Source organism: Eumetopias jubatus, unplaced genomic scaffold (assembly GCF_037043125.1).
Source record: "Eumetopias jubatus isolate StellerSeaLion01/CBP00866 unplaced genomic scaffold, mEumJub1_p1.0 scaffold_16, whole genome shotgun sequence".
Taxonomy (NCBI): Eukaryota; Metazoa; Chordata; class Mammalia; order Carnivora; family Otariidae; genus Eumetopias; species Eumetopias jubatus.
The window spans coordinates 85,524,293-85,547,991 of NW_028274822.1; the positions used below are offsets into that span (position 1 = coordinate 85,524,293).

At 39.2% G+C, this 23,699-nt stretch overlaps 2 protein-coding genes across 3 annotated transcripts in view; one reads left to right on the forward strand and one right to left on the reverse strand.

Annotated features, from left to right (window-relative positions):
* Nucleotides 1-18,709, forward strand: part of PPTC7 (protein phosphatase targeting COQ7) — a 41,803-nt gene extending 23,094 nt beyond the window's left edge. The window contains exons 2-6 of one of the 2 annotated variants that reach the window (XR_003611302.2): nt 2,842-3,021; nt 8,545-8,743; nt 11,870-11,993; nt 13,051-13,139; nt 13,599-13,681. Coding sequence is in view for 1 of the 2 variants with exons in the window: in XM_028116422.2 (XP_027972223.1) it covers nt 2,842-3,021; nt 8,545-8,743; nt 11,870-11,993; nt 13,599-13,728; nt 14,840-14,898 (692 nt within the window). In the remaining variant the exon portion in view is untranslated. Of the gene's footprint in view, nt 1-2,841; nt 3,022-8,544; nt 8,744-11,869; nt 11,994-13,050; nt 13,140-13,598; nt 13,729-14,839 lie in introns of those variants that run through there. The other variant, XM_028116422.2, reaches the window with a different exon arrangement.
* Nucleotides 18,710-20,131: 1,422 nt separating this feature from the next.
* Nucleotides 20,132-23,699, reverse strand: part of RAD9B (RAD9 checkpoint clamp component B) — a 38,226-nt gene continuing 34,658 nt past the window's right edge. Inside the window, exon 11 of the mRNA XM_028116421.2 lies at nt 20,132-20,719. Coding sequence (XP_027972222.1) covers nt 20,591-20,719 — 129 coding nt within the window. The 3' untranslated portion in view covers nt 20,132-20,590. The remainder of the gene's footprint in view (nt 20,720-23,699) is intronic.

Sequence of the window (23,699 nt, forward strand, 5' to 3'; positions counted from 1 at the left end):
AGACTGTTGAATCACAGATCTGTACTTCTGAAGCGAATGATGCAACATATTTTAAGAAAAAACTAAAAGAAGAAGATAGCAGGAGAGGAAGAATGAAGGGGAGTAAGTCAGAGGGGGAGACGAACCAGGAGAGATGATGGACTCTGAAAAACAAACAGGGTTCTAGAGGGGAGGAGGGTGGGGGGATGGGTTCGCCTGGTGATGGGTATTGAAGAGGGCACGTTCTGCATGGAGCACTGGGTGTTATGCACAAAAAATGAATCCTGGAACACTACATCCAAAATTAATGATGTAATGTATGGGGAGTAACATAACAATAATAAATTTAAAAAGTTCCTATTAAACTATCTTAAATTCTCTTAAGAATTTCCAGATATCCTCAAAATGCTTGAAAAACAGAAAAAAAGTAATACTTCTTCCTGGTAGGGTAGACCTTAAGTCATCCTTTATTCTTCTCTCTCCCCACCGCTGCTACACCCCTACCCAGTATACCAGTAAGTCCTTCTGTTTCATTGGATCTCAAATCCCTGCATTCCAAATGTACTGCCACCATTTCATGACCAACCTACTAAGATAGACTCCTGACTCATCCCTTTTTTCTGCTCTTGCTCTCTACAGAGCCAGCAGAAGAATCTGTTTTCTTTCTTATTATCATTAGTTCTATTTAAACTTTGTGTAATGGAAAATTTCAAATATGTATCAGAGAGATGAGCGTACTTCTCATTCCACTTCAGTTATCCATTCATAGCCACTCTTGTTTCATCCATTCCTCCATCAGCCCTCCCCCCTATTTTGCAATAAATCCCAGATATCATATCATTTTTTTAAAAGATTTATTTATTTTAGAGCAAGAGTGCAAGCGCGCGGTTGCGGGGGGGTTGTTGCAGAGGGAGAGGGAGAAAAAGCAGACTCCATGCTCAGCACAGAGCCCCACTCAGGGCTCACTTTCACTACTGTCAGATCACGACCTGAGCTGAAACCAAGAGTGGGGTGCTTAACCAACTCTGCCACCCAGGTGCCCCTAGACATCATATCATTTAATCAACTGATTTGGAACTGCCCCATAGTGAAATTTTGCTTACTGGTTGGTCACAAAAGGTAGGGAAAGTAGCTGCCCCAATAGTGATGTTGTCTGTCACCTTCTTTATACTCTCCTCCAGTTATATTTCCTCTCATGTTTTTCAGAATGTATTCCGTTTCTGTTGAGAAATGCCATCACCAGAAAACAGTTTCATGTGTTCATTTCATGTTAAGCCAGTTTTTTTCTGGGATGATTTATATAGGCACTCTCCTACTTTTGTACCAAATAGGTTCTTTAAAATGTGTGTGGAAAAAAAAAAAAAATGTGTGAAAGTTGAACGTACAAAAAAATGTAAATATGTACGTGGGGAGGATGTTTAATGCTCAGCAAGCCTTAAAAATGATAAAATTCCTAAATAATATTTTTATTATGAAATCAATACATGATCATTATAAAATTAAATTTCAAACAATACAGGACAGTATGAGGTAAAAAGCTAAAATCTCCCCATTTGTTCACTGATTACTTGCAGTCTCTTATTTCCAAAACTACTGTTTTTTTTAAAGATTATTTATTTATTTATTTGAGAGAGAGAGAATGAGAGACAGAGTGGTCAGAGGGAGAAGCAGACTCCCCACTGAGCAGGGAGCCCGAGGCGGGACTCGATCCCGGGATTCCAGGATCATGACCTGAGCCAAAGGCAGTCGCCCAACCAACTGAGCCACCCAGGCACCCTCAGAACTACTATTAATACTTCTTATAGATCCTTCCAGAAAAGTTCATATACAGTCACTTAAATCCTTAATAGTGTATATATCTGATCTTCTAGTTCCCTCACTTTGTTTGAATTTAGTAGACAGAAGTTGGTTTTAATATTGAACAGTTAGCTTAGTGTTTTGCAAGGGGTTGAATAGGAGATGGTATGATGTTGACTTTGATATCTTACTGACTTTCTTGTACACTAGTTTTCTCTTGATAAAAGGAGTCTTGTGCAGATTCTGAACTCATCAACAGCTCTAGGGACCTGTGAAAATCTCTATACCAGTGCTGTCCAATAGAAATATAATGTGAACCACACATGTCACTTTAAATTTCCTGGTATTTGCATTAGTTAAAAATAGAAATGGGTGAAATTAATTTTAATCTTTAGCACATTATATCCAAAATATTTTTTACTAAGTTTTCAAAATGTGTATTTTATACTTTGAGGACTTCTTAATTTGAATCTGCACCATTTCAAAGACTCAGTAGTCACGTTTGGTAGTGGCTGTTGTATTAGACAGTGCAGGCCAGTACAGAAAGGATAGTGGTTGTCTCTGAGGGAGGAGGAAAGAGGATGAGGTATGTTCTTAATTTTCTTTCTTTATTTCACAGTTACCAAAATTTGAAGTTAACGTTTACTGTGTTTGGTATTCTGAATGATTGCCAGCTCTGGCTCAGTCGTATTATCACTAGTTTCAGCACATTAAAAAAATCAATTTTCATTCTTATAGAACAAAGCTGAATAACATAAATACTTCCATACAAAGACGATAATCCTGCTGAAATTGAACTCTTGGCTAGTAAGCAATGCCACCCTGTGGTAGCTCACATATTTATTCATCAATATAAGAAAGATCAGATTCTAAGTAGAAAATGTGATGAAAGAGTACTAGTGTATGATACATTAAATTTGAACACTTTTCATTCTGAATCTCAGGGTAAATGTATGTACTAGTATGTAGTAAAATTAACTGTTAAGAGGAGACAGGGATAAGAAAGAATTTGAGCAGTCGGTAAGAATATCCTTTTGATGTAATTTTGTTCTGTTTTGTTTTTAGGAGTTGCAGATGGTGTAGGAGGATGGAGAGACTATGGAGTTGATCCATCCCAGTTCTCAGGGACTTTAATGCGGACATGTGAACGGTTAGTAAAAGAAGGACGGTTCGTCCCAAGTAACCCCATTGGAATCCTCACCACAAGCTACTGTGAGTTGCTGCAAAATAAAGTACCTTTGCTTGGTAAGTAGATACACTGTGTTTTCCTCTGTAAAGAAGCTCAGAAGATGGTTAACAACAAAACCAAGAAAATCACTTAGTAGCCCAGCTTTTTTTTTCTGAAGCTCTTTATTAAGCAGAGTTTGATAGAGAAGATATGAGCTCACCAGAATACGTACTACTGCTTCGAGGGAATGTAAATAGGTATGGCCACTTTGGAAAACAATTTGGAATTATGGAATAAAGTTAAATGTAAATAGATAGTATGCCTTAGCAATTCCACTTTTGGGTCTATACCTTAGACTAGAGAAACTTTTGCACATTTGTGTATTAAGAGATAGGTACAAGTGAGGAGAGCGGGGCGCGCGGAGTGGACGCCGCGGACCTTCTGCTGCGCCACCGCGCCCACTCGGTAGCTCCGGAGGCGGGGACAGGCCCGGAGGCTGCGCCCTTAAAAAAAAAAAAAAGAGATAGGTACAAGAGTGTTCATAGTAACATTGCTTATAACAGCAGAAAACTGGGAACAACCTAAAAAGTCCATTTATTGTAGAAAAACGCATTTTGAAAAGGAACAACTTGGGGTGCCTGGTGGCTCAGTCAGTTAAGCATCTGTCTTCTGCTCAGGTCGTGATCTCGGTCCTGGGATTGAGCCCCGCTCCCTGTTCAGTGGGGAGTCTGCTTCTTTCTCTCTCCCTCTGCTCCTCCCCCCAGCTCGTGTTCTGTCTCTGTCAAATAAATACAGAAAGACAAGGAACAACTTAAAGCTGCATGCAATACTCAGGAACATGTTGTTGAGGGAAAATAGAACATTGCAGAATACCACCTAACAGTCTGATTCCATATTTCAAATTCAAAAAACATAAAAGTAAAACCATATTGTTCAGGGACTCCAAAATAGAATAAAAGAAGAAAGAAAAGTAATTGGTTGTATAATTCAGGATAGCGGTTCTCTCCAGGGGAGTAAGAAAGGGAGTGGGATCTGGTATGTAAAACTAAGTTGGAGAGTTCAAGTTGCAGATAGGCACCCCAGACTGTAGCAGGTAACTGATTAGTCTGTGAAATAGCATGGCACAAAATAGATCCCTGTTAATCTTGTATTGGAAAACTTCCAAATTCCTAGTGTGTGTTTATCTGGTATGCTAATGGAGCATCTTTTGGCCAAGCTTCTACATTTGTTTGTTAAAATGGTTTCCTGGGAACTTACCCAACAACTTACCCAGCCTTCTGAGCAAGCTCTCAGGAGGGTGTTACTAAGTTTCTGCTAGTTGCCAGCATCTTTTCTGGTTACTAGAAGTAACCTCCCCCCCAAATCACCATCCATATTAAAAATCAACCTCTGTTCAGTGTTAATGGAGTTCTCCACGTTGTAAAATTTTGCCTTAAATTTAAATCTTTTATGAGAAGGGGTTCTTTTTATCACGCTGCCGTCTTCTGTCTTTGTGCTGTGACTAATCAGCTTGTTTTCCTTCTAACTGAAGAGAAACCTTGTCTTGAGGTTTCAATATACCGCTTTGTCTTAATCCGCTATTTTGGACATGCAATCTGGAGCTTGCCTGGCACAGTGAAACATCTTAGATTCTATTTCTAGTACCTGTCAACTTGCCCGCAAATACGACTTTGGCAAACTACTTGACCTCTGACCCCCTTGCTTCATTTGTTAAATGGAGAGATCTTTTTTTTTGTGAAAAGGAATGACTCAAAGCTTCATGCAATACTCAGACACATGTTGAGGGAAAGAGGACATTGCAGAATACTATCTAATAGTCTGACACCTAACAAAGAGCCTATAGATACAGATTCCAGGTCCCAACTCCTGCATGTTCCCATGAGTCCTCTGCCAACACCCCCCTTCCCCTTTACTGTGACTTGGAATAAGCAGCTGAAAACACCTGTCCTGATTTTGCACTTTGAAAGCTTTGGTTTCTTTGCTGTGTTTCTTCCTTATCCCTCCTTCCTTTCCTATTTACCCTCATGTAGTTCAGAGATCTTAAATTTAAGGACATATTAGAAGTTTTCTTACACTGAATATTATAATCACTTTTTTCTCCTAAAGTACATGTTGAAATAATCCTTCATTACTATGACACATAGACGCTTCTGTCACCTAATCCACACACATACCTCTAAGTTGTTTGTAACTAAACTCAAGCATTTTTTGGCAAAGACAGCCTACTGAATTTTACTGAACCTCAGATATAATTGCAAATAATGATAACTTTACAAGATTAAGTAATCCCCCTTTTTTTTAAAGATTTCATTTATTTATTTTTTTACAAAGAGCAAGAAAGGGAACACAAGCAGGGGGAGTGGGAGAGGGAGAAGTAGGCTTCCCACTGAGAAGGGAGCCCGATGTGGGACTCGATCCCAGGACCCTGGAATCATGACCGGAGCCGAAGGCAGACGCTTAAAGACTGAGCCATCCATGGCACCTGGGTGGCTCAGTCGTTAAGCGTCTGCCTTCGGCTCCGGTCATGATCCCCAAGAGTCCTGGGATCGAGTCCCACATCGGGCTCCCTTCTCAGTGGGAAGCCTACTTCTCCCTCTCCCACTCCCCCTGCTTGTGTTCCCTCTCTCGCTGTGTCTCTCTCTGTCAAATAAATAAACCATCCAGGTGCCACAATCCTTTTTTTTTTTTTTAATCCAGCAATTGCTAAAAAGCCTATAACACTATTCCAGTATAAAGGTCAGCCACATGTTTCTTGAGAATTTCTAGCTGCTTTTAGATCTGGGCTAATATATATTTCCTTAGAAACTCTTAAGTGGAGTTAAGTCTTATGGAGACAACATATCTTAAGAATTTGAGGGGTCAATCCTAATAAGGTTCTTTCTTTGCTGCACAAAGGATTTCATGGTAGTTTACAAAATTAGGGGCCAGTGATAAAAATATTTCCATTTTAGCATGAGTGGTTTGCTTGGGTGACTGTCTGGATTTGTCAGTGGTCTGAAAATCTGATGCTGTTGTTCTTAGCGCTTCTTTTCTTCTTTTCCTGCTTGTTCCTCTCCAAATACATAAGAATAATGAGGTCTTTTCCCAGTATTAGGCTCTCAGGGCCTGAGCCATGGGCACATGATCATCAGTTATATGAAGAGGTAGAGGAAGAGTATACACTCCAAGCCTACGTGATTCTGTAAGGCTGGGCTTGCCTTCATTGGTGCTGCTTTGCGTATTAAAGCTCTGTCATTCACAAGGACCTTTTTGACTCTAACTCAGCGGGTGATGGTGACAGCCACCAGGGTAGCAAAATGATAGCCTGGGTTTGTCAGTGAGTAATAATGAGTCAACATGAGTTCTTCCTGCCCCAGGATTTTCAAGGCTCTGCTACTCATCTGTCATTTTTCCTCTTCAGATTAATCCCATCAGCTTTCAGAAGATCCTTTGTATGGTGATTCTGTTAATGAAAAATGATTGGAGTTTTTGTGCATTGAGTTAAGAAGGAAGGGTAATTGGTGATCTTAACTCTAACATAAGCTGTGCAGTAGGTTATCTGGCAGCACCGCCAGTTAGTTACAGTACTTTGTTTTTTCTCTCATGTTTGATGGGTAGAGACTAGATAGCTTAGCATTAGGGTGTGAGGTTAGATAACAAGGAAATGGAATTTCTGAACATTATGATGAGGTAAATGCTTAAATTTAGGTTTTTTTTATATTAAGTTATATATTTTCATCATACATCCTTCATCAAGGAAAAATAACAGAAATTAAATTATCCATAACCCCACCAAGAAAACTATTAATATTTTAATAATGATGCTCCCTGATTTTTCTTCTGTATATGTTTGTGCATAGAATAATGGTAATAGGAATTGTGAATATACTGTGTGCTTACAGTAGCCCCATGAGGTAGGTTCTTTGCTTTTATTTCCTGTTTTGTTAGGAAAAAACTGTGGCCTAGAGAGAATAAGTGACTTGCCCACAGTCACACAGCTAGAAAACAATGGAGCCCTGGGATTTAATACAGCTGGTTCCACAGCCTGTTTCTTTTGTTTTGCTTTTAACGGTCATCTTAACAGTTTAGCTTTTACCTACTGTTGGTTTATTTTTTTTAATTACATTAAATTTTATTTTTTTTGATGTACAGTTTAAGTTTGATAACACTTTTTATTTAAGGGAACTTTAATACTAGCTTGAAATCTACTTGTTTCACTTATCTTTCATTTTCAAATCTATTTCTCTAACAATTTTAGTGGCTACCAAATAGCTAACACTTATTATGTGTTGTAAGTGTTTGATATGATTTAACTAATTTTATCCTCCCAACACTAAGAGATCGTTATGGTCTCCCTATTTTGTAAATGAGGAAACAGGTGCAGAGAGGCCCCAGGACACACAGCTAGTTAAGTAAGAGCCAGCATTCAGATGCAGGCAGGCTGACTCCAGAGTCTACTCCTAAGTATTATATGACAGCATGTAGCTTTCCACTGTATGGATGTACTGTAATTTATTTAACCAATCCCTTAATTTTAGATGTTGAGGTTGTTTCCAGTTCTTCTTGATCTTAATGTTTTTGTACTTATTTTGTTTACATCTCTAGTTGTTTCTTAGAATTGGTAAATCAAAGGATATGCACATTTTTCAAGGTTATGCTGCCCTTTAGAAAGGTCATGTGGTTTTACTATCTTGCCACCGTGGAGTAAGAGTGACCATGTTCCCTGCACTCTTGCCAGTACCATGAAGTATCTTTTTTTTTTTTTTGACTCTTGTTAAACTAATAGACAAAATGGCTACTAGTGTGACGATTTTTTCATATATTTACAGACCATTAAGTTTACTTCTTGGTGAACTGTTTATTTTTCTATTTTGACTTTTTTTTTCTGTAGGTATAGGTTTAAATTTTAGTACTTGAAAGCAGTCTTACTGGTTGTACATCAGCTTTTCAGTCTGGGGAAGGTCATGTGAGCTGTGGGCTGCAAAGGTACACAGAAGCTTTTTGCTCTCTACTTGGAATGTGGTCTCTTCCCTCTGAACATTAGTAGTCTCTGTAAAGTGAACAGGATGATTCCACAGGCTACCTGGGAAAATTGGTCTTGTCCGTTCATAGTGAGTCAGTCTCCAGTGAAGGTTCTTCATGACCTCAACAGATGGAAATCTGGCTAAAAATTGTAGTTATGTGCCCTGTCTTAAATTTTAGTGAATTTCATGGAGAAGGCTTCCTGCCAATGACTAATGAGAAATGTCAGGAAAACATAACATTCTTATTCTGGCATTTAAGTATTAAAACTTAATACCTCAACAATATGGTTTTGAGCATTTGGCGTAGATTACAGTACTACTGAAATGAAATAGTGCGATTTGTTTCCTATCTCTGCAAATGGAAGAATTCAGATTTCAGGGGCCTGCTTACTATATATAATATAAATCCCTTTTTCTTTACCCATCATGTTGACCCTGATCAGGTTACTATTGCTATTTGTTGGAGGTAGGAGCATGACTAAGGTAGGCAAAGGAGCTTCCAGTGTGGCATGTTGCTTTTTGGGGTGATGGGATAAAAATGTGGATCCAAAGATAGTCTAGGAAGAGAAAATAAATGGAGATCATCTTTGTTTCTAGGTAGCAGTACTGCCTGCATCGTGGTGCTGGACAGAACTAGCCACCGCTTACACACAGCAAACCTGGGTGATTCAGGCTTTTTGGTTGTCAGGGGCGGTGAAGTTGTGCACCGATCAGATGAACAGCAGCATTACTTCAACACTCCATTCCAGCTCTCAATTGCACCACCTGAAGCCGAAGGAGTCGTCCTAAGTGACAGGTAATCTCCCCTCTTAGCCATTAAGAGTAAGCAGGGCATGGCTGTTCCTTCTCCTGTCCCCCTTAACTACAGTGGAGATAGGCATTTTCAGTTGTCATGTGTGATAAGAAGGTACAATGAGAATATTCTCATCAAAAGGACCTTTTAGTTTGACTTCAAAAGATATTTTGCTGGCTCTTGCAGCCAAGTTGAATTCAGATAAAAACCCAGTAATTTGACAAGACTGAAAATACTCTTCAAGCTTACAGAATATCAGTTTTTCATACCAAGACCAACATGGTACATATGTACATATTTGTTAAATTGTGCTGGAGAAATGAGTCATTGTCCATGCATGCCACTGCCTGTACAAGATTTTGCATATGTTCTTAGGGAAGAGTTCAAACAGACATCTGCTTTATTTATCAGAATAACTTCCTGATTCTCAGGGCCTTCTATTATATGCATCAGATAGAACTTTTAAATTGTCAAGACCTTTACAAGACAGTAACTACTTTTTTGAATCAACTTTTACAGTTTATCTTTTCTGAGATGTGAATACAGAGTGAGCCTAAGACAGTCTCAGATTCCTCTGCCTCTAACAACTTAATAGGACCTGGCACAAACATTGCTGGTGATTCATAAATGTTGTTAAATGGGTAATGAACCTTTTGTAAAAATAGAAGTAGTGTTGCAAATGTCTGTTGTCTCTACTTGATAGTTCTTATTAAGCCAGATCTTGAGTACAAACTAAGATAAAATGATTATTACTGCCGTTTTTTAAACTGAAATAAGTATATTATATAGTTAGGTATTCAGGATTGTCCATCGAAAGTCTATTGCTGACTCGTAGAGGGAAGCATTTTTTACTGTCAGATTAAGGTATGTTACCCTGATTGGAACAATATTTCATTATAGATCCTTCTTCAGTTAGTGTGTATATTCATATTAGCCATATTGGAGTGAGGAGAAAGCAGAACCCCAAGGGCTTGGTAGATACCAAGCTCAGCTAACTGTTACAGAGAGCAGTGTTTTAATTTTCCTTTCTTTGATTCTTGTTTTGGCTTCTCAGTGCTAGAGCTGCCCTGCCATATCTCACACCCCATCTTTGGGACTGTGTGGTTAGGGCAGCACTCTGCCTGGCCTGCCAGCGAGGTGGAGGTTGCTTCCCCTGCAACCCACAGACAGCTTGCTAGCATGTGACTTCAGCTCGTGTTTCAGTGCAGTCAAAAGTTTCCAGCGGCACAGTATGTTCAGTCAAAATGGGCAGAACTGCCGCTGGCGGAACACCAAGCTCCTGGGTGGGAGTGTTGGGAGAAGAGGACCAGCTGTCCAATGGTGGCGAGTCTCGCACAGGCAGGATGGCAGAGGACACTCCCGGGGAAGAAGAACCTCAGCATAAAGTAGAGCTTTGCTGCCAACCTGCTCATTAATCTAAACTTCTAGAACCTGATTTGTTTCCAAAGTCTGAGCAACTGTGCAGTGTCTTGTATTGTTTTTCTTTATTTCACAGCAGGAATCGACCTGGTTTCCACCAGTTTTAGTCTTTTTTCCCCTGCTGCATGAAAGCATTTACTTCCTTTTTTACTTAGTTCCTCTTATCTATAAAATATAATTTTAACCCTTAATTTATAGGTTTTCCTTTAGTAGCTGTTTTTACAAAGGGTTTGTGGTATAAATGTGTAAGTGAAAGCTCCTTGCCAAAGCCCATCACAGAATTTTTAAACGTGCCCCTTCTTTCCTCAGTCAAGAGAGGGTGAACCTGGAATCTTCTCAGTGTACTTTGTGTAAATCCCCAGCACACATTGGTGGGTTGTTTTTATGTTTTCTCCTCACATATTTGACATATTTTATAACATGTCAGTTACATAAGCTTTGGGGTCTTTCTGTCAAGCTTAGGGTGCTTTGGTTCTGGCTCCTTCTTTCTGGGTCAGTGTGTAAATTTTTTCTTTGCACTTGTTCCCTAATTACAGGTTAAGGCAGACTATTAGATATTTCACTTTTCCCTCACCTTAGGGGCTTGGATTCAGTGAGGCTGGTCTCTGGAAATGGCTGAGAACCAGCCTTTGAGAGGGCCATTAACTCTTTGAATATATGATCTTTTCTCCCCACCAGGTATCCCTTCCCTACCCCCAATTCTTGTATGTTTTCATCAGGTGTTATCAGAGGAAAAAACCTCCCTTCTATCTTTTAAAGTTTTATACAAAAAGATGTAGTGAAAACTCTGCCTCCTACCCCATCCCCACCAACACATTTTCTCTCCTCAGAGGCAGCCACTATTATCTGTTTCTTTGCGTGCTTCCAGATTTATTCTCTGCATATAGAAGCATCTGTATCTATGAATCTTCCCCCTGCCACACAAACATACACACACAGTCTGTACATTCCTCTCTTCATTAACAATATATTAAGGAGTCCCCCCAGCCCGCCCCAGTTTGGAGGGTTACTTTGTTTCTTCATTTATTAGATATTTCTTGAAGACCTACTATGTGCCAGGCACACTAATAATTAAATATTTATCCGTGGTGAGCACTCTTTAAGCCCTGAGAGACACACAGTCCTTACTCTGCCTTACTAGTCCATACTAGTAATAATATACTAGTGATAATACTAGTAATTACTAGTACTATGGTAAGAAATACCATTGTAGGTATTTCATGTGAATTAATTCTTACGGGATTTGCATGTTCTTTTCCATAGTGCTCTGTTGTTCCACTGTACTGCAGCCTCCTGAGAGCCAGAGTTAAGCCTGCAGAGAAACTGATGAGTAGAAAATGAGTAAGAGAGGTTGGAATTTGGCTATAAAGAATTAGGAAATAAAGACTCATTTCTACTAGGATTTTAGAGGCATGTTAGTTCTGACTCAGAAAAGAACGCTTCTTCCTTTTAAGGCGTATGTGACTAATTATCAGACTCAGTTTTACTTGGTAGTTTCAGTTAAGCTTTTGAATTATTTATATCACATTTTTCAATTAATTTTCTCAAGGTTAGGAATTTCAAAATGACTGGTTTTTATTATTGATTCTGTTATTATAAATTAGTTTTTCTTAAAGCCTCATTACACTGTAACATAGTGCCTCTTGGAAACTTTGAAACTTATCTCTGAAGGCCTCTCATAACTTTGTCCCTACCCTGTCCTTGTCACAGCCCAGATGCTGCTGATAGCACATCTTTTGATGTCCAGTTAGGAGACATTATCCTGACGGCAACAGATGGACTTTTTGACAACATGCCTGATTATATGATCCTTCAGGAGCTAAAAAAATTAAAGGTAATTAACTCAAAGGTTGGTTGATGGAAACAGTGGCCCTCTCTGGGCAGTTAAGTCTTATTGGTCCAATTGTAGTATCTCTTTTTGTAGTTTTGGAAAAGACTATTTTGTGAATTTAGGAAAATAATGGTCCCAGTCTTTTAAGCAATTGTAAATGGAAATATTCACAATTGGAGAACTTGAGGGGAAAGGGGATTTCTCACCCATACCTTTAGTAAAGTGGTAAAGGTAGGAAAGCCCATAAGAGAAATTTCTTGTATTTTTAATGGTGTTAGCTCCCGATTGTCTTTTTCTCCTCTTATTCTTTTAACAAACCCAGCAGGTGTTGAGGTTGGGAGAGATAGGAAATCGCCATACTAGAGCCAGCCAAGGGCAGCAGGCAGCTAGGGGCCTTGATGTGATCTGAGCTGTCACCAGTAACGAACAGTTCAGACTTGGCCCATACAGAAAGTGGAAGGAAGTAAAAACCAGTTTTTCCATATTTTCCTGGCTTTGTAAAAGTACTAACTCTGGGGGGGAATTAGTCTTTTGCTATGTTCTTAACACTAAGCAGTATGACTGTGAGTAAGTTTCTAAACTTTTTAAGCAATATTTTCCTCACCTTTAAAGTGGGGGGTACCAAAGGTCCTATTTTATAGAGTTGTGGTGAGGATTAACTAAGACCATGTGTACAAAATCCTTAGTGCCATGCCCCATCTGTGGGATGCAGTAAAGGTCAGGTGCTTACATGGAGCTGGCACTGTGCTCTGTGTGGTGACGGGGTGGTAAGCAGAAACGTCATATTCCCTCCCCATATGGAGCTTATATTTCTAGTGGAGGAAGACAGATAATACAGAGAAAAAAATATATGATAAATGTTGGTGGTAAATAAGAACAATAAAGCAGGGTAAAGGAATAGAGAATAAAGAGGGCTGCTGTTTTGGAAAGATTGTTCAGAGAAGGCCTCTTTGAGGAGGTGACATTGAAGCAGAGGCCTTTTATTATTTATACTGAAACTATTCCGAATCTTAGAATGGTAGAGCTAAAATGGACCTTGTTTCCCATCCCCATTTTACAGATGAGGAAGTTGAAGCAGCAAGGATAAGGGTATGACTCAAGATTACACAGCTAAACAAGAATCTTTCATCATGATATAAAATTCTAAAGGTATTTTCAGTAGGACAACTGGCAGCTCTTACTTGGAGAGCAAACTGTGGTTGGCCAGGGTTGCATTCCTAAGCAAGGAAACTTTTGAGGTCATCCCTAAAGTGCTATCAAAATCTGCCTTTTCAGTCCCGTCCAATTTTAGCAAGAATACCTTAAGAATTCCAAATGGGAAAAAAAAGCAAAAATGAAAATCCAGACTTTGGGGCCCAAGGCCACCCTAGCAAAGGGTGATATATGATTGACATCTTGTGCAGGCAGCACTCACTGGTGGTCTTCTTCATTTTACCAAAGATGTAATGTTGTAGTGTCTTCTCTAACTGTAATAAAACTTAAATGGTGGAAACTGTGGTTAGATAAATGTTACTGTCTCAAAAAGTGATATTTGCAAGAAGTATACTTACATGCAGAAATCATGTGAGGCATTGTGGTAAAAATAACTCCCTCATCCTTTCATCTTAGAATTCAAATTATGAAAGTATACAACAGACGGCAAGAAGCATTGCTGAGCAAGCCCATGAGCTGGCCTATGACCCAAATTATATGTCACCTTTTGCACAGTTTGCATGTGACAACGGATTGAATGTGAGAGGTAAGCATTCTTTAGGAAGGTCATAGGGACTAATTGGGGACATAGTGGGATGAGAGCATTCTTGGCTGTAGGGTGAGGTAAACTAGAGCACTCGGGTGAGACTGGTGAGGTGTCCTCTTCCAGCTGTGAGCCCCTGGCTTTGAGCAAGGTCAGTAGGCCCTAACACTGGAGATCAAGAGCAAGTGCATGTCATCATGTCTTCCCCACCGAGGATGCCCTCCAGAACTGAACTTCATTGGCTGTAGAGGCAGGCAGAACCTGAAGCCCTTTATTGCCACCACTCCACGGCTTGGACCTGAGCCCAAAAGGCTTCGAAGTCCGCCCAGAGGCCCTGGACATTCCTAACAGTTTAACATTCTGCCCTTCACGGGTCTGACATTTCACTTCTCCCTTCCCTCTGGCTTTGTGGGACTCGTTGACAATATTTGCCTGCCAAATTACCACAGCAGATTTTGAAGAGGGAAGCAATGTTAAACTGTCCTTGCCTAAAGAGTCTTTCTATCTACTGAACGATATGTAACTTTGGGAACAGGCCAGTAGCTCAGTCTTAGAGCTGGGATGACATGTTGGTGCTATCATATCAGAACTCATGGAGTTGGTCAGTTTCTTGCTGATACAATATTATGACATGTAAAGCATTTCTTAGCCCTCCAGGAAGTATTAAAATAGAAAAAAGCACATGCCATAGCTGTTTGGCAGATTAGAATACAAGACTATTCCTTCCTAGTTTCAAAACATTAGATATGTTTGTCCAAATTAGGATTGTGAGTAGAAGCATATAACTTTCTCATCAGGCAGAATTTATCTTAACCAGATTTTGTCTTTACTGTAATTGCTATAAACAGAGGATGTGGTGACCATTTTAATAGAGTGCCTTTTGTAAAGAAGCAGTGAAGTGGTTTTTTTTTTTTAAACTTCAATTAAGTTACATGTCATTTTTTTAAAACCATTTCTCTTTATCGAATATTTTCTTCTTTTTTCTACTAAAGCACAAACCAAACCTGCCTGAATTGCAAGCATTTGTCTCTTAGTACTTTCTTAGGCTTACGTTTTTAATTGACTTTCTCTTTTAAGACCTATGAAGACGTTTTCATTTTCATGTTCATTTTAGGTGGAAAGCCAGATGACATCACCGTCCTTCTTTCAATAGTGGCTGAGTATACAGACTGACTCGCCTAAGTGTCAACTCCGGCCTTTCCTTTCATTTTCCCAGATTCTCCCCTGCCATGTGTGCTGATGCTGCTGGCAGGACTGTGTTTCTTTGCCACTGATCTCAATGGCCTGTGATGTAAGCCTTTGCTTGTCTTTTTGAGACCTGGTTGAGATCTTTGTGGAGAACCACTACTGTCATTCACTAGCTCATATCTGCCAGCAACTTGGAAGAGAATCAAGGTTTGAAGATTGACCTTCACTTCTTACAGTCCTTTCTACAATGGAATGGAGATTTTCAACGCCAAAATGGCTATTATGTTTCAAAAATGGTTTAAGTATTGAAAATGAGTGATGTTGGTAAAGTGAATTCAAAATTACAATGTGTAAAAGGGATTTTAAAGTCTAACACAAATTGTATGTTATGGTACATCTACTAGAAACATTATCATCAAAAGAAATGTTACACGTGTACTATACAGTCTTTGTTATGATTGGTGTGGCTTTATGTTTTCATTATAAACTCCTGTTTTTCAGGGGCTTATAATTCTGCTCTAAAACATTGCTCTGGATTATGAAATCTTCATCCCAGGAGCTTTTTTGTTACAAATTGGAAGAAAAATTTAGTTTAGTTCTATGGATGCAAATGTGTTTTGGTTTTTAAAAGATGCTTACTCGTGCTCCTGTGAGGGAAGTTCCGGCAGTTTATTGATTAGTCCAAATTATAGGCTGGTGGCTTGATTTGCAGGAGGCATTGGGGAGACTCCCTACCAGATTTTTCCAAAGGAAATATTACTCAAGATTATAAAACTCCTCAAAGCCTAGAAATTTAATGTTATGGCTGAAATTCCTCCCAGCTTTCTGATACGAGCTTCCTGTGTGGGAGCTCTAGGCCCGCAGGCCTCACAGGTTGAGAACAGACAGCTATAACTTTGAATTTTGTTGGGTTTTGATGGTCATGTTACTCCTAGTCTCCCTCTCAGACCTTTCATTAATAGGCTTGCTTTCCGTAGAGCACGCACCAGGTTCAGGGAGTCCATGTGAAAAGAGCACTGTGGGCAGTGACAACGGCACAGGAGTCCACGAGGAGAACTCCTGGTGATGATCTGACATTTGCATTTGCCCTACACAAAAATTTAGGGGTTTCTGAATCAAGCTTAATGTTTACAGTTTCCGAATAGCCATCTTGCAGTGTATAGTTTCCGTATAAAACTACCCACAGTTTTCCCCTTACCTGCAAGCTCAAACTTATTTTTAAGGTTTGTGCACAAGTCAACTGCTGTAAAGATATATATTTTTGGGTCAGTTTTTTTTCCTTCATTAACTTGGTGGTAGAAAAATATATATACTTAGAAATCCTTAAATTAAAGCCATGTTTTATATATAAGTCAGGTAACATTGGTGTATAGATGAGAATGCAATTAAACCTGATGAGGATCTACTGGAAGAGAATACAGAAAGTATCTTTCTCTAAAGGAGAGACTTATTTCCTGGTTTATTGCATTAAAACTTATGTTTGAGGTTACCTCAACTTGTTTTAAAAGATTTTGTTTTGTGAATTTGTACTGTATATTTGAGTAACTGTCAAGCTTTTGTTTTATTTAAAATTGTTTAACATGTACCATGTACATGTCATTACTATATTTCAATGCATCATGCTTGTAACAGGCATTTCATTTATAATAAGAATGAGTTATTCATTTGTAAGCCGTTCAGTAATTTATCTACTATTCCTAAATTGGCATAATGTTAGATATCTATTTTGAATCACCTTTAATTACATGTCAGAATGCCTTAACTACCCTAACTTGACAAAACAGAATTCGTTGGTAGAGGAGATAGGGGTCAGGGCCGGGAGGGGTGGGTAGAGGTACATTCTGTTTAAATAATGAGTACCCATCGTGCTATGATAAAACACGGAAGCATGAGTGGCAAGTGGCAGGGTATTTATTTTGCACAAACTGTTTGCAGTCTCTGTATATTTAAAAAGTAAAGAAAGTTGCATCCAGAAGGGTTTTGTTAGAAGGAATACATTTATATTTGGGCTGACAATTTCAGTTCTTTCGTTTGGGTTTTTAATTATTTCTGGTCAGGGGTATGTAGCCTTATGATCTGGATATATCTTGCATTAATTTTCCAATGCCTACTTTTAATTCCTTGTAAGAGCAGTGCTGGTCAAGTCACTGGCTTTTCTCTGCTCTCATTTAACCCATCAAACACAATCTTTATAAAGCTAGATTGGTGGTGTTTTACACGACTCATTTAATCAACTTAGTCTTTTTTGAGAAATGACCATAAGAAATCAACAATGTTTGTGTCAGTGATATTGAAAATAGTGGGACAAGAATTTGAGTTTCACAATGGAACTGACTTTGGACCTGGCCTATAGATTAGTGACACAGAATATTTTCTCGATTTTCTTTTTGCCCTGTCCTTTGTGTGTGACACAATTAATTTTATGACTGCCGGGGGGTGTGGGGGGGTGATCAGTTGGAGTGCTGCTTAACAAGTAACTCTCCTTCCACTCCCAGTAGTCAAGAGGCTCTGTTGGACCCATACTGGAATTTTCCAGGTCACAGAACCCAAGTCTCTGTGGGGAGTGACTGAGATATACCACTTGGTGGGTCTGATTCTGAACTTGATATGTGTATTAATTATATTTTAAATCAAGCAGCATAAAACACACACATTTGCCTCATGTAATGGACTTTTATAACAAAAGAGAATTTGGATTTCTAATTTACAAATGGCAAATTATTTATCCCTGTCTGGATGCACCAAAGACCAGTAAAGTTTATAGCTTTTCCATCTATATTTATAAAGCAATACTGTATTATAAAAATCAATATTTTTATCACATGCTTGAAATTTTTATTTTATTCTGTTTTAAAATGTGCACTCGAAACATATCAGAACCTTATTTCTTCCTGTGAACTTAAGCTGCCTGCGCACAAAAAAAATTTACTGAATGGATAATGCAGTAGAGTCCATAGGCTCTTAAAAACTGAAAGAAGAAATGGGGGTGGGGGAAACAAGTTATTTGTCCTGAATTACTGTACTGGCTTGACATGGTTGATAGGTACTAAATCACAAAAGAATCCATTCCAGGTATGCATGTCTGGGGGGCTGTGCTACGTCTAGAGTAGAAACTAGATTTCAAGCTTTGCATGATAGGAGAGTGTCCTCTTCTATCAGCTGCATTTGTTCTGGATAGAACAGTAGCCTTCAGGACCACCTTCAGTACCACCAACCTACCACATCGAGTAACAAGGCAGGAATTGTGGGAATTTACGGAGTCAGTTTTGAGCATTTTGGAGATTGTAAACAAGATTGGCTAGAACTGTAAATGTTTGTACTTTTGAATAAGTTCATGGTTCCTTGTCACCTTATACCAGCTATCTTTGGTAGAAGCTACAGCATCCAATTTCCCTGGAAACTATCACATTTTTGCAGTTAACAAATTTTTACAATATCAAAAAAATCCCCGAAATCTGCTTATAAAACTGAAAATATGAAGCAGAAAGCATTTGGATTCTATTTATTTAAAAAAATTATTTGCAGAATTGAACTTCTCAATTAAAAAGCAACAGTGTCCATGTCAAAATTTTAACTGTTAGCAGGTAGTCTGTGGCAAAGATGGCTAAATATGAAGCAAATTTGAATCTGTGTATACTAATGAGCTGCTTTTTTCTGTTGAGACTATCATTATTTGTCTTACCCAAGAGGCAATGACCTGAATTGGATGTCTGAAATATAACTTATGCAGGAATAGTTCTGTAAATACATTTAAATAAACTGTAAAGATATTTAATAAATATAGTATTTATACTAATCTGCGTAACTCCTCTTCACTTGAACCGTAACTGAGTAAGACACCAGCCCTTGGCATTTTGTTGGTCTCTATATCAAGTCCTCATTTCCAAGCCTCTTAGTCATTCTAGCAGGGACTCCTTACTTTGTAGCTGTCATTTTCTGTCTTTTCCTAGTTTATCTCCCTTAGCTCTTTTTCACCAGCTGGTTTACTACATCAGTTTAGCTGCCTCAAAAATTCCATCAAAATGGACTGATAATTGAACGTAAAATATAGATGTTTTCCCAACTGAGAAGGCTTTTGCATCTTCCAAATGGTATGGAATGAAGCCACAAAAAGATCTGGTGTCATTTAAACTTAACATTCTGTGTGCAAATTCTAAAACCCAAATTATATACAATTTAATAGTGTAACTGTCTTTTCCAGACTGATGCTGCATCCAGGCTATTACTGATGATGGTGCCTTCACAACCTACACCCCTCTGCCCATTTCAGTGAGTGAACCAGAAACTTCACCCTCTGCAAGGAGACCTACAGTAACTCGGGTATAAATGCTCTCTTTGTCGTCATCTGCATCTGTCAGGAATATGTGAAATTCAGTGTTAATCATCAGTGTAAGCATAAGATACGTAAATCTTTAGCCTACAGTGTGAAAGGACTTGAAATTATGTGGGCATTGCGAATTTCCACAAAAAGCTTGGTGAAAGCCCATTTTCATTCATTGAGGAACATTTTGGGACAAACTAGAGTTTTTATTAGGTTATTGTGGGTAGCTCTGACTCACTACTAAGCTATAAGAGCCAAATTCATTCTGGTTTTAGTTAGAACTCTTCACAGTTCTAAAGTTTACTAATTCACTCAGCCACCTTTGTGTATGAATTCCTCACAAAATGTAAAGTACAACTGCCTGCCAGTTGTTTCCTTGTGATTTGTTGGTTTCACAAAGACTTCACAGTAAGATGTTACAGAAGTCAAGAGTTTGTCAGGTTACAATTCACTATAAACGGGTTTGGGGGAGGGAGAGGCATCATATTATGTAACAATGGTTTTGTGCCAGATTTTTTAGTCTGTTTGTTCAGGTAAGAAGCTAATTCTTAAAGGGGCAAAGAACAGAGACATTCATAATCTACCTCATTTTACTCCAAACCTAGGCTCTCGAAGTGGCGGTTGCTGCTCTATGTCAGATAATACAGAAATAATTTTGGCAGCAGTTCCATTAAATTCTTTTCTGCATGCCACTGCAAAATGTAAAAATCACATATGAAAATCAGAACAACTTAAGGCTGTAAAATAAAATTTTACAATATATGAAAAGACTCCAAAGTGAGAAGGGGTGGCTATATATTTTTATTCTTGACCTTTATTTCAGGGATTATTTTTACTTAAAATCTTAACAGAATATAAAAAGTAATGGACAAAAAAAGTCATGGCATTACATGGGAAGAGACTGCATAGCTTTTTACTATGTCTGAAAGCACCAAAACTCAAATGTTTGCAATCAAATACAAAAGCTCCCTACTAGTCACAGAACTACAAGCCATATTGATGCACTCTAGATGGCTGCTGAAAAAGGTCTAAATACCTTTATAAAACTGGCAAAGAAAATGCTAAAAGCTCTAGTGTGAACGTGCATTGAAGAATTCTAATGAGCTTTTTCCCTGCACAGAAGAGTCTTCTGCCTCCAAGTAGCATAATGGATTTAAAGCAAATATGTACACTTAACAAGCAGCTATTTCTAGATATGGCTGTTATAAAAGATGATGATGTTTAGCAAAGCAGAAGCCCATCCTCGCATTTCAAGGAAGTCCAAGACAGTATCTTTTAGACTAAATTTGAAAACGTGTTTGAGGTGCAAGTGAGCTAGCACTTGGACCTGGGGGCCAATGGAGCCATCATTAAGTGTTAGAATGTGGAAGAACTGCCGTTATTCATGTCCTCTTCACTGTCACTTGCTGTTGCCAGACTGTCAAAAGGGTAGTTGAAGTGTTGTCGCTGGTCAGAAGAAACTGCTCCAAAGAACACGCAAGAAAACTGGAGGGAAAAAAGTAACTCCACTGTTTATTCGAGCAAAAGTTAGTGCTCATTAGATGCTCCAGGTCACAGCCCCTTTTCAGAAATTTGGCCCATGTGGTCTCCCTAACTTTGATGATAATGGCTCATGGAACACCCAAACCTTCATGACTGGTACAGCACATGCTAAAACAAAACCCTTCCCTGACTAAAAAGAACAGTTTGGGATCACTGATCTTCTGACTCCTCTGCTGGAGCCATTAAAACTCACACCAAGGGAATGACAGACAAAGGGACCCTCTGCAGGCAATCCTACTTGATGAATCCATCTTCTCCCCTTTCCCTCCTGCTGCAGCTGAAGCCACCACTCCCAGCTAAAGCCAATCCTCCCCTCCCTGTCTCTGCCCCCCAGGCCTTCCCAGGCCGCTTCTCTGTTGAATAGGAATATCAGCACTTTAATCAAATGTCTCTCATGTTTAAAATACAACATAGCCTAGGGGCGCCTGGGTGGTTCAGTCATTGAGCGTCTGCCTTCAGCTCAGGTCGTGATCCCAGGGTCTTGGGGTCGAGCCCAGCATCGAGCTCCCTGCTCCAGGGGAGGCCTGCTTCTCCGTCTCCCACTCCCCCCTGCTTGTGTTCCCTCTCTCGCTGTGTCTCTCTCTGTCAAATAAATAAAATCTTAAAAAAAAATAAAATAGCCTTATCCCATCCCACCCCCCCCACCCCCTCCTCAACTATTGCCTTACCTCTGCTGTCAAGCTGTCTACATTCACTGTCTCCATTTTCTCATTCTCTTATTCCTCAGTCCTATTTGAAAAAGCTGCTGACCCCACCACTTCACAAACTGTTCTTATGGTCACCAAAAATCACCACATCCTTAAGCCAATGACCATTTTCAGTCTTCATCCCACTTGATACTCAGACACTTTCTTCTCGTACCTTCCTCATGCCACACTCTTCCTGGTTGCTTTTAGACTTTTCCGCTGGCTGGTCCTCTACCCACCCTTTGAATTAGGGTTTCTCAATCCCAGCACTACTGACATTTTGGGTCTGATGATTCTTTGTTGTAGGGACTGTGCTGTGCAGCAGAGGTTGAGCAGCATCCCTGCCCTGTACCCACTAGACATCAAGTAGCACACCCCTTCCCAAATTGCAACATCCAAAAATGTCCCCAGACGTTGCTCAATGTCCCCTGGGGAGCATAATTGCCCCAGGTTAAGAACCGCTGCTTTCTATGATGGCAGCCCTCCTCTACCCTCTCCCTAGGAGATTTCATTCACACCCTTGGCTGAAATTACCACCTATATATGCCAGGGAGTCTCAAAGTTAAAATTTGAACTTCAATCCATATATCCTACTACGTACTTGATTTCTGCAACTTAACATATCCCAAACTGACTGTGATCTTAGTGAGCAGTGAACCTGTTTCTCCAAACCTGTCTTTCTGAAACCTCTTTTTCCTTTAACCTCCATAACCAATCCATTACCAAATCCTGTTATTTTTACCTCCTCAGTTAGTTGTCATCTTTGGCCATGTCCCTCCATCTCTACTATAAGGAATCACCCCCATCTCAGATGCTACAACTGAGCTTCCATTCTTGCCTCACTGTACCCCATTCTTCACACAGTAGCCGCTTTGGCTGCTCTACAGTTATCTTTTTAAAAATTCTACTCTGTACAGTGCACCCAAAATAATAAGATACCTAAGAATAAGCCTAACCAAGGAGGTAAAAGACCTGTTCTCCGAAAACTGTAAAACACTGATGAAAGAAATTGAAGATGACACAAGGAAATAGAAAGACATGCTCATGGATTGGAAGAACAAATATTGTTAAAATATCTTTACTACCCAAAGCAATCTACTCATTTAATGCAATCCCTAAAAAAATACCAACAGCATTTTTACAGAACTACAAAAACAATCCTAAAATTTGTCTGGAACCACAAAAGACCCCAAATAACCAAAGTAATCTTGAAAAAGAAAAGCAAAGGCTGGAGGCATCACAATTCCAGACTTCAAGTTATATTACAAAGCTGTAGTAATCAGAACAGTATGGTACTAGCACAAAAACAGACACATAGATCAATGGAACAGAATTGTGGAAAATACACAATTATATGATCAGCTAATCTTTAACAATCTTTAACAAAATAAAGAATATCCAATGAGAAAAAGAATGTCTCTTCAACAAATGGAGTTGGAAAACTGGACAACATGCAGAAGAATGAAACTGGACCACTTTTAACACCACACACAAAAATAGATTAAAAATGGATTAAAGACCTAAATGTGAGACCTGAAACCATAAAAATCCTAGAAGAAAACACAGGCAGTAACTTCTTTGACGTTGGCTGTAGCAACTTCTTTCTAGATATGTCTCCTGAGGCAAAGGAAACAAAAGCAAAAATAAACTATTGGGACTAAATAAAAATAAAAAGCTGCTACACAGCAAAGGAAACAACAAACTGAAAGCCAACCTACAAAATGGGAGAAGATATTTGCAAATGACATAGCCAATAAAGGGTTAGTATCCAAAATATATAAAGAACTTATAAAACCCAACACCCAAAAAACAATCCAATTTTAAAAATGGACAAAAGGGGCGCCTGGGTGGCTCAGTTGGTTAAGCATCCAACTCTTGATTTCAGCTCAGGTCATGATCTCAGGGTCGTGAGAGCAAGCCCCACGTCAGGCTCTGTGCAGAGTCTGCTTGTCCCTCTCCCTCTGCTCCTCCCCCCTGTCTGGGCGCTCTCTCTCCCTCAAAATCTTTTAAAAAATGGACAGAAGACATGAACAGACATTTCTCCAAAGAAGACTTAAAGGTGGCCAACAGACACATGAAGATGTTCATCATCACTTATCGTCAGGGAAGTGCAAATCAAAACTACAATATCACCTCACACCTGTCAGAATTACTAAAATCAACAACACAAGAAACAACAGGTATTGTTAAGGATGTGGAGTAAAAGGAACCCTTGTGCACTGTTGGTGGGAATGCAA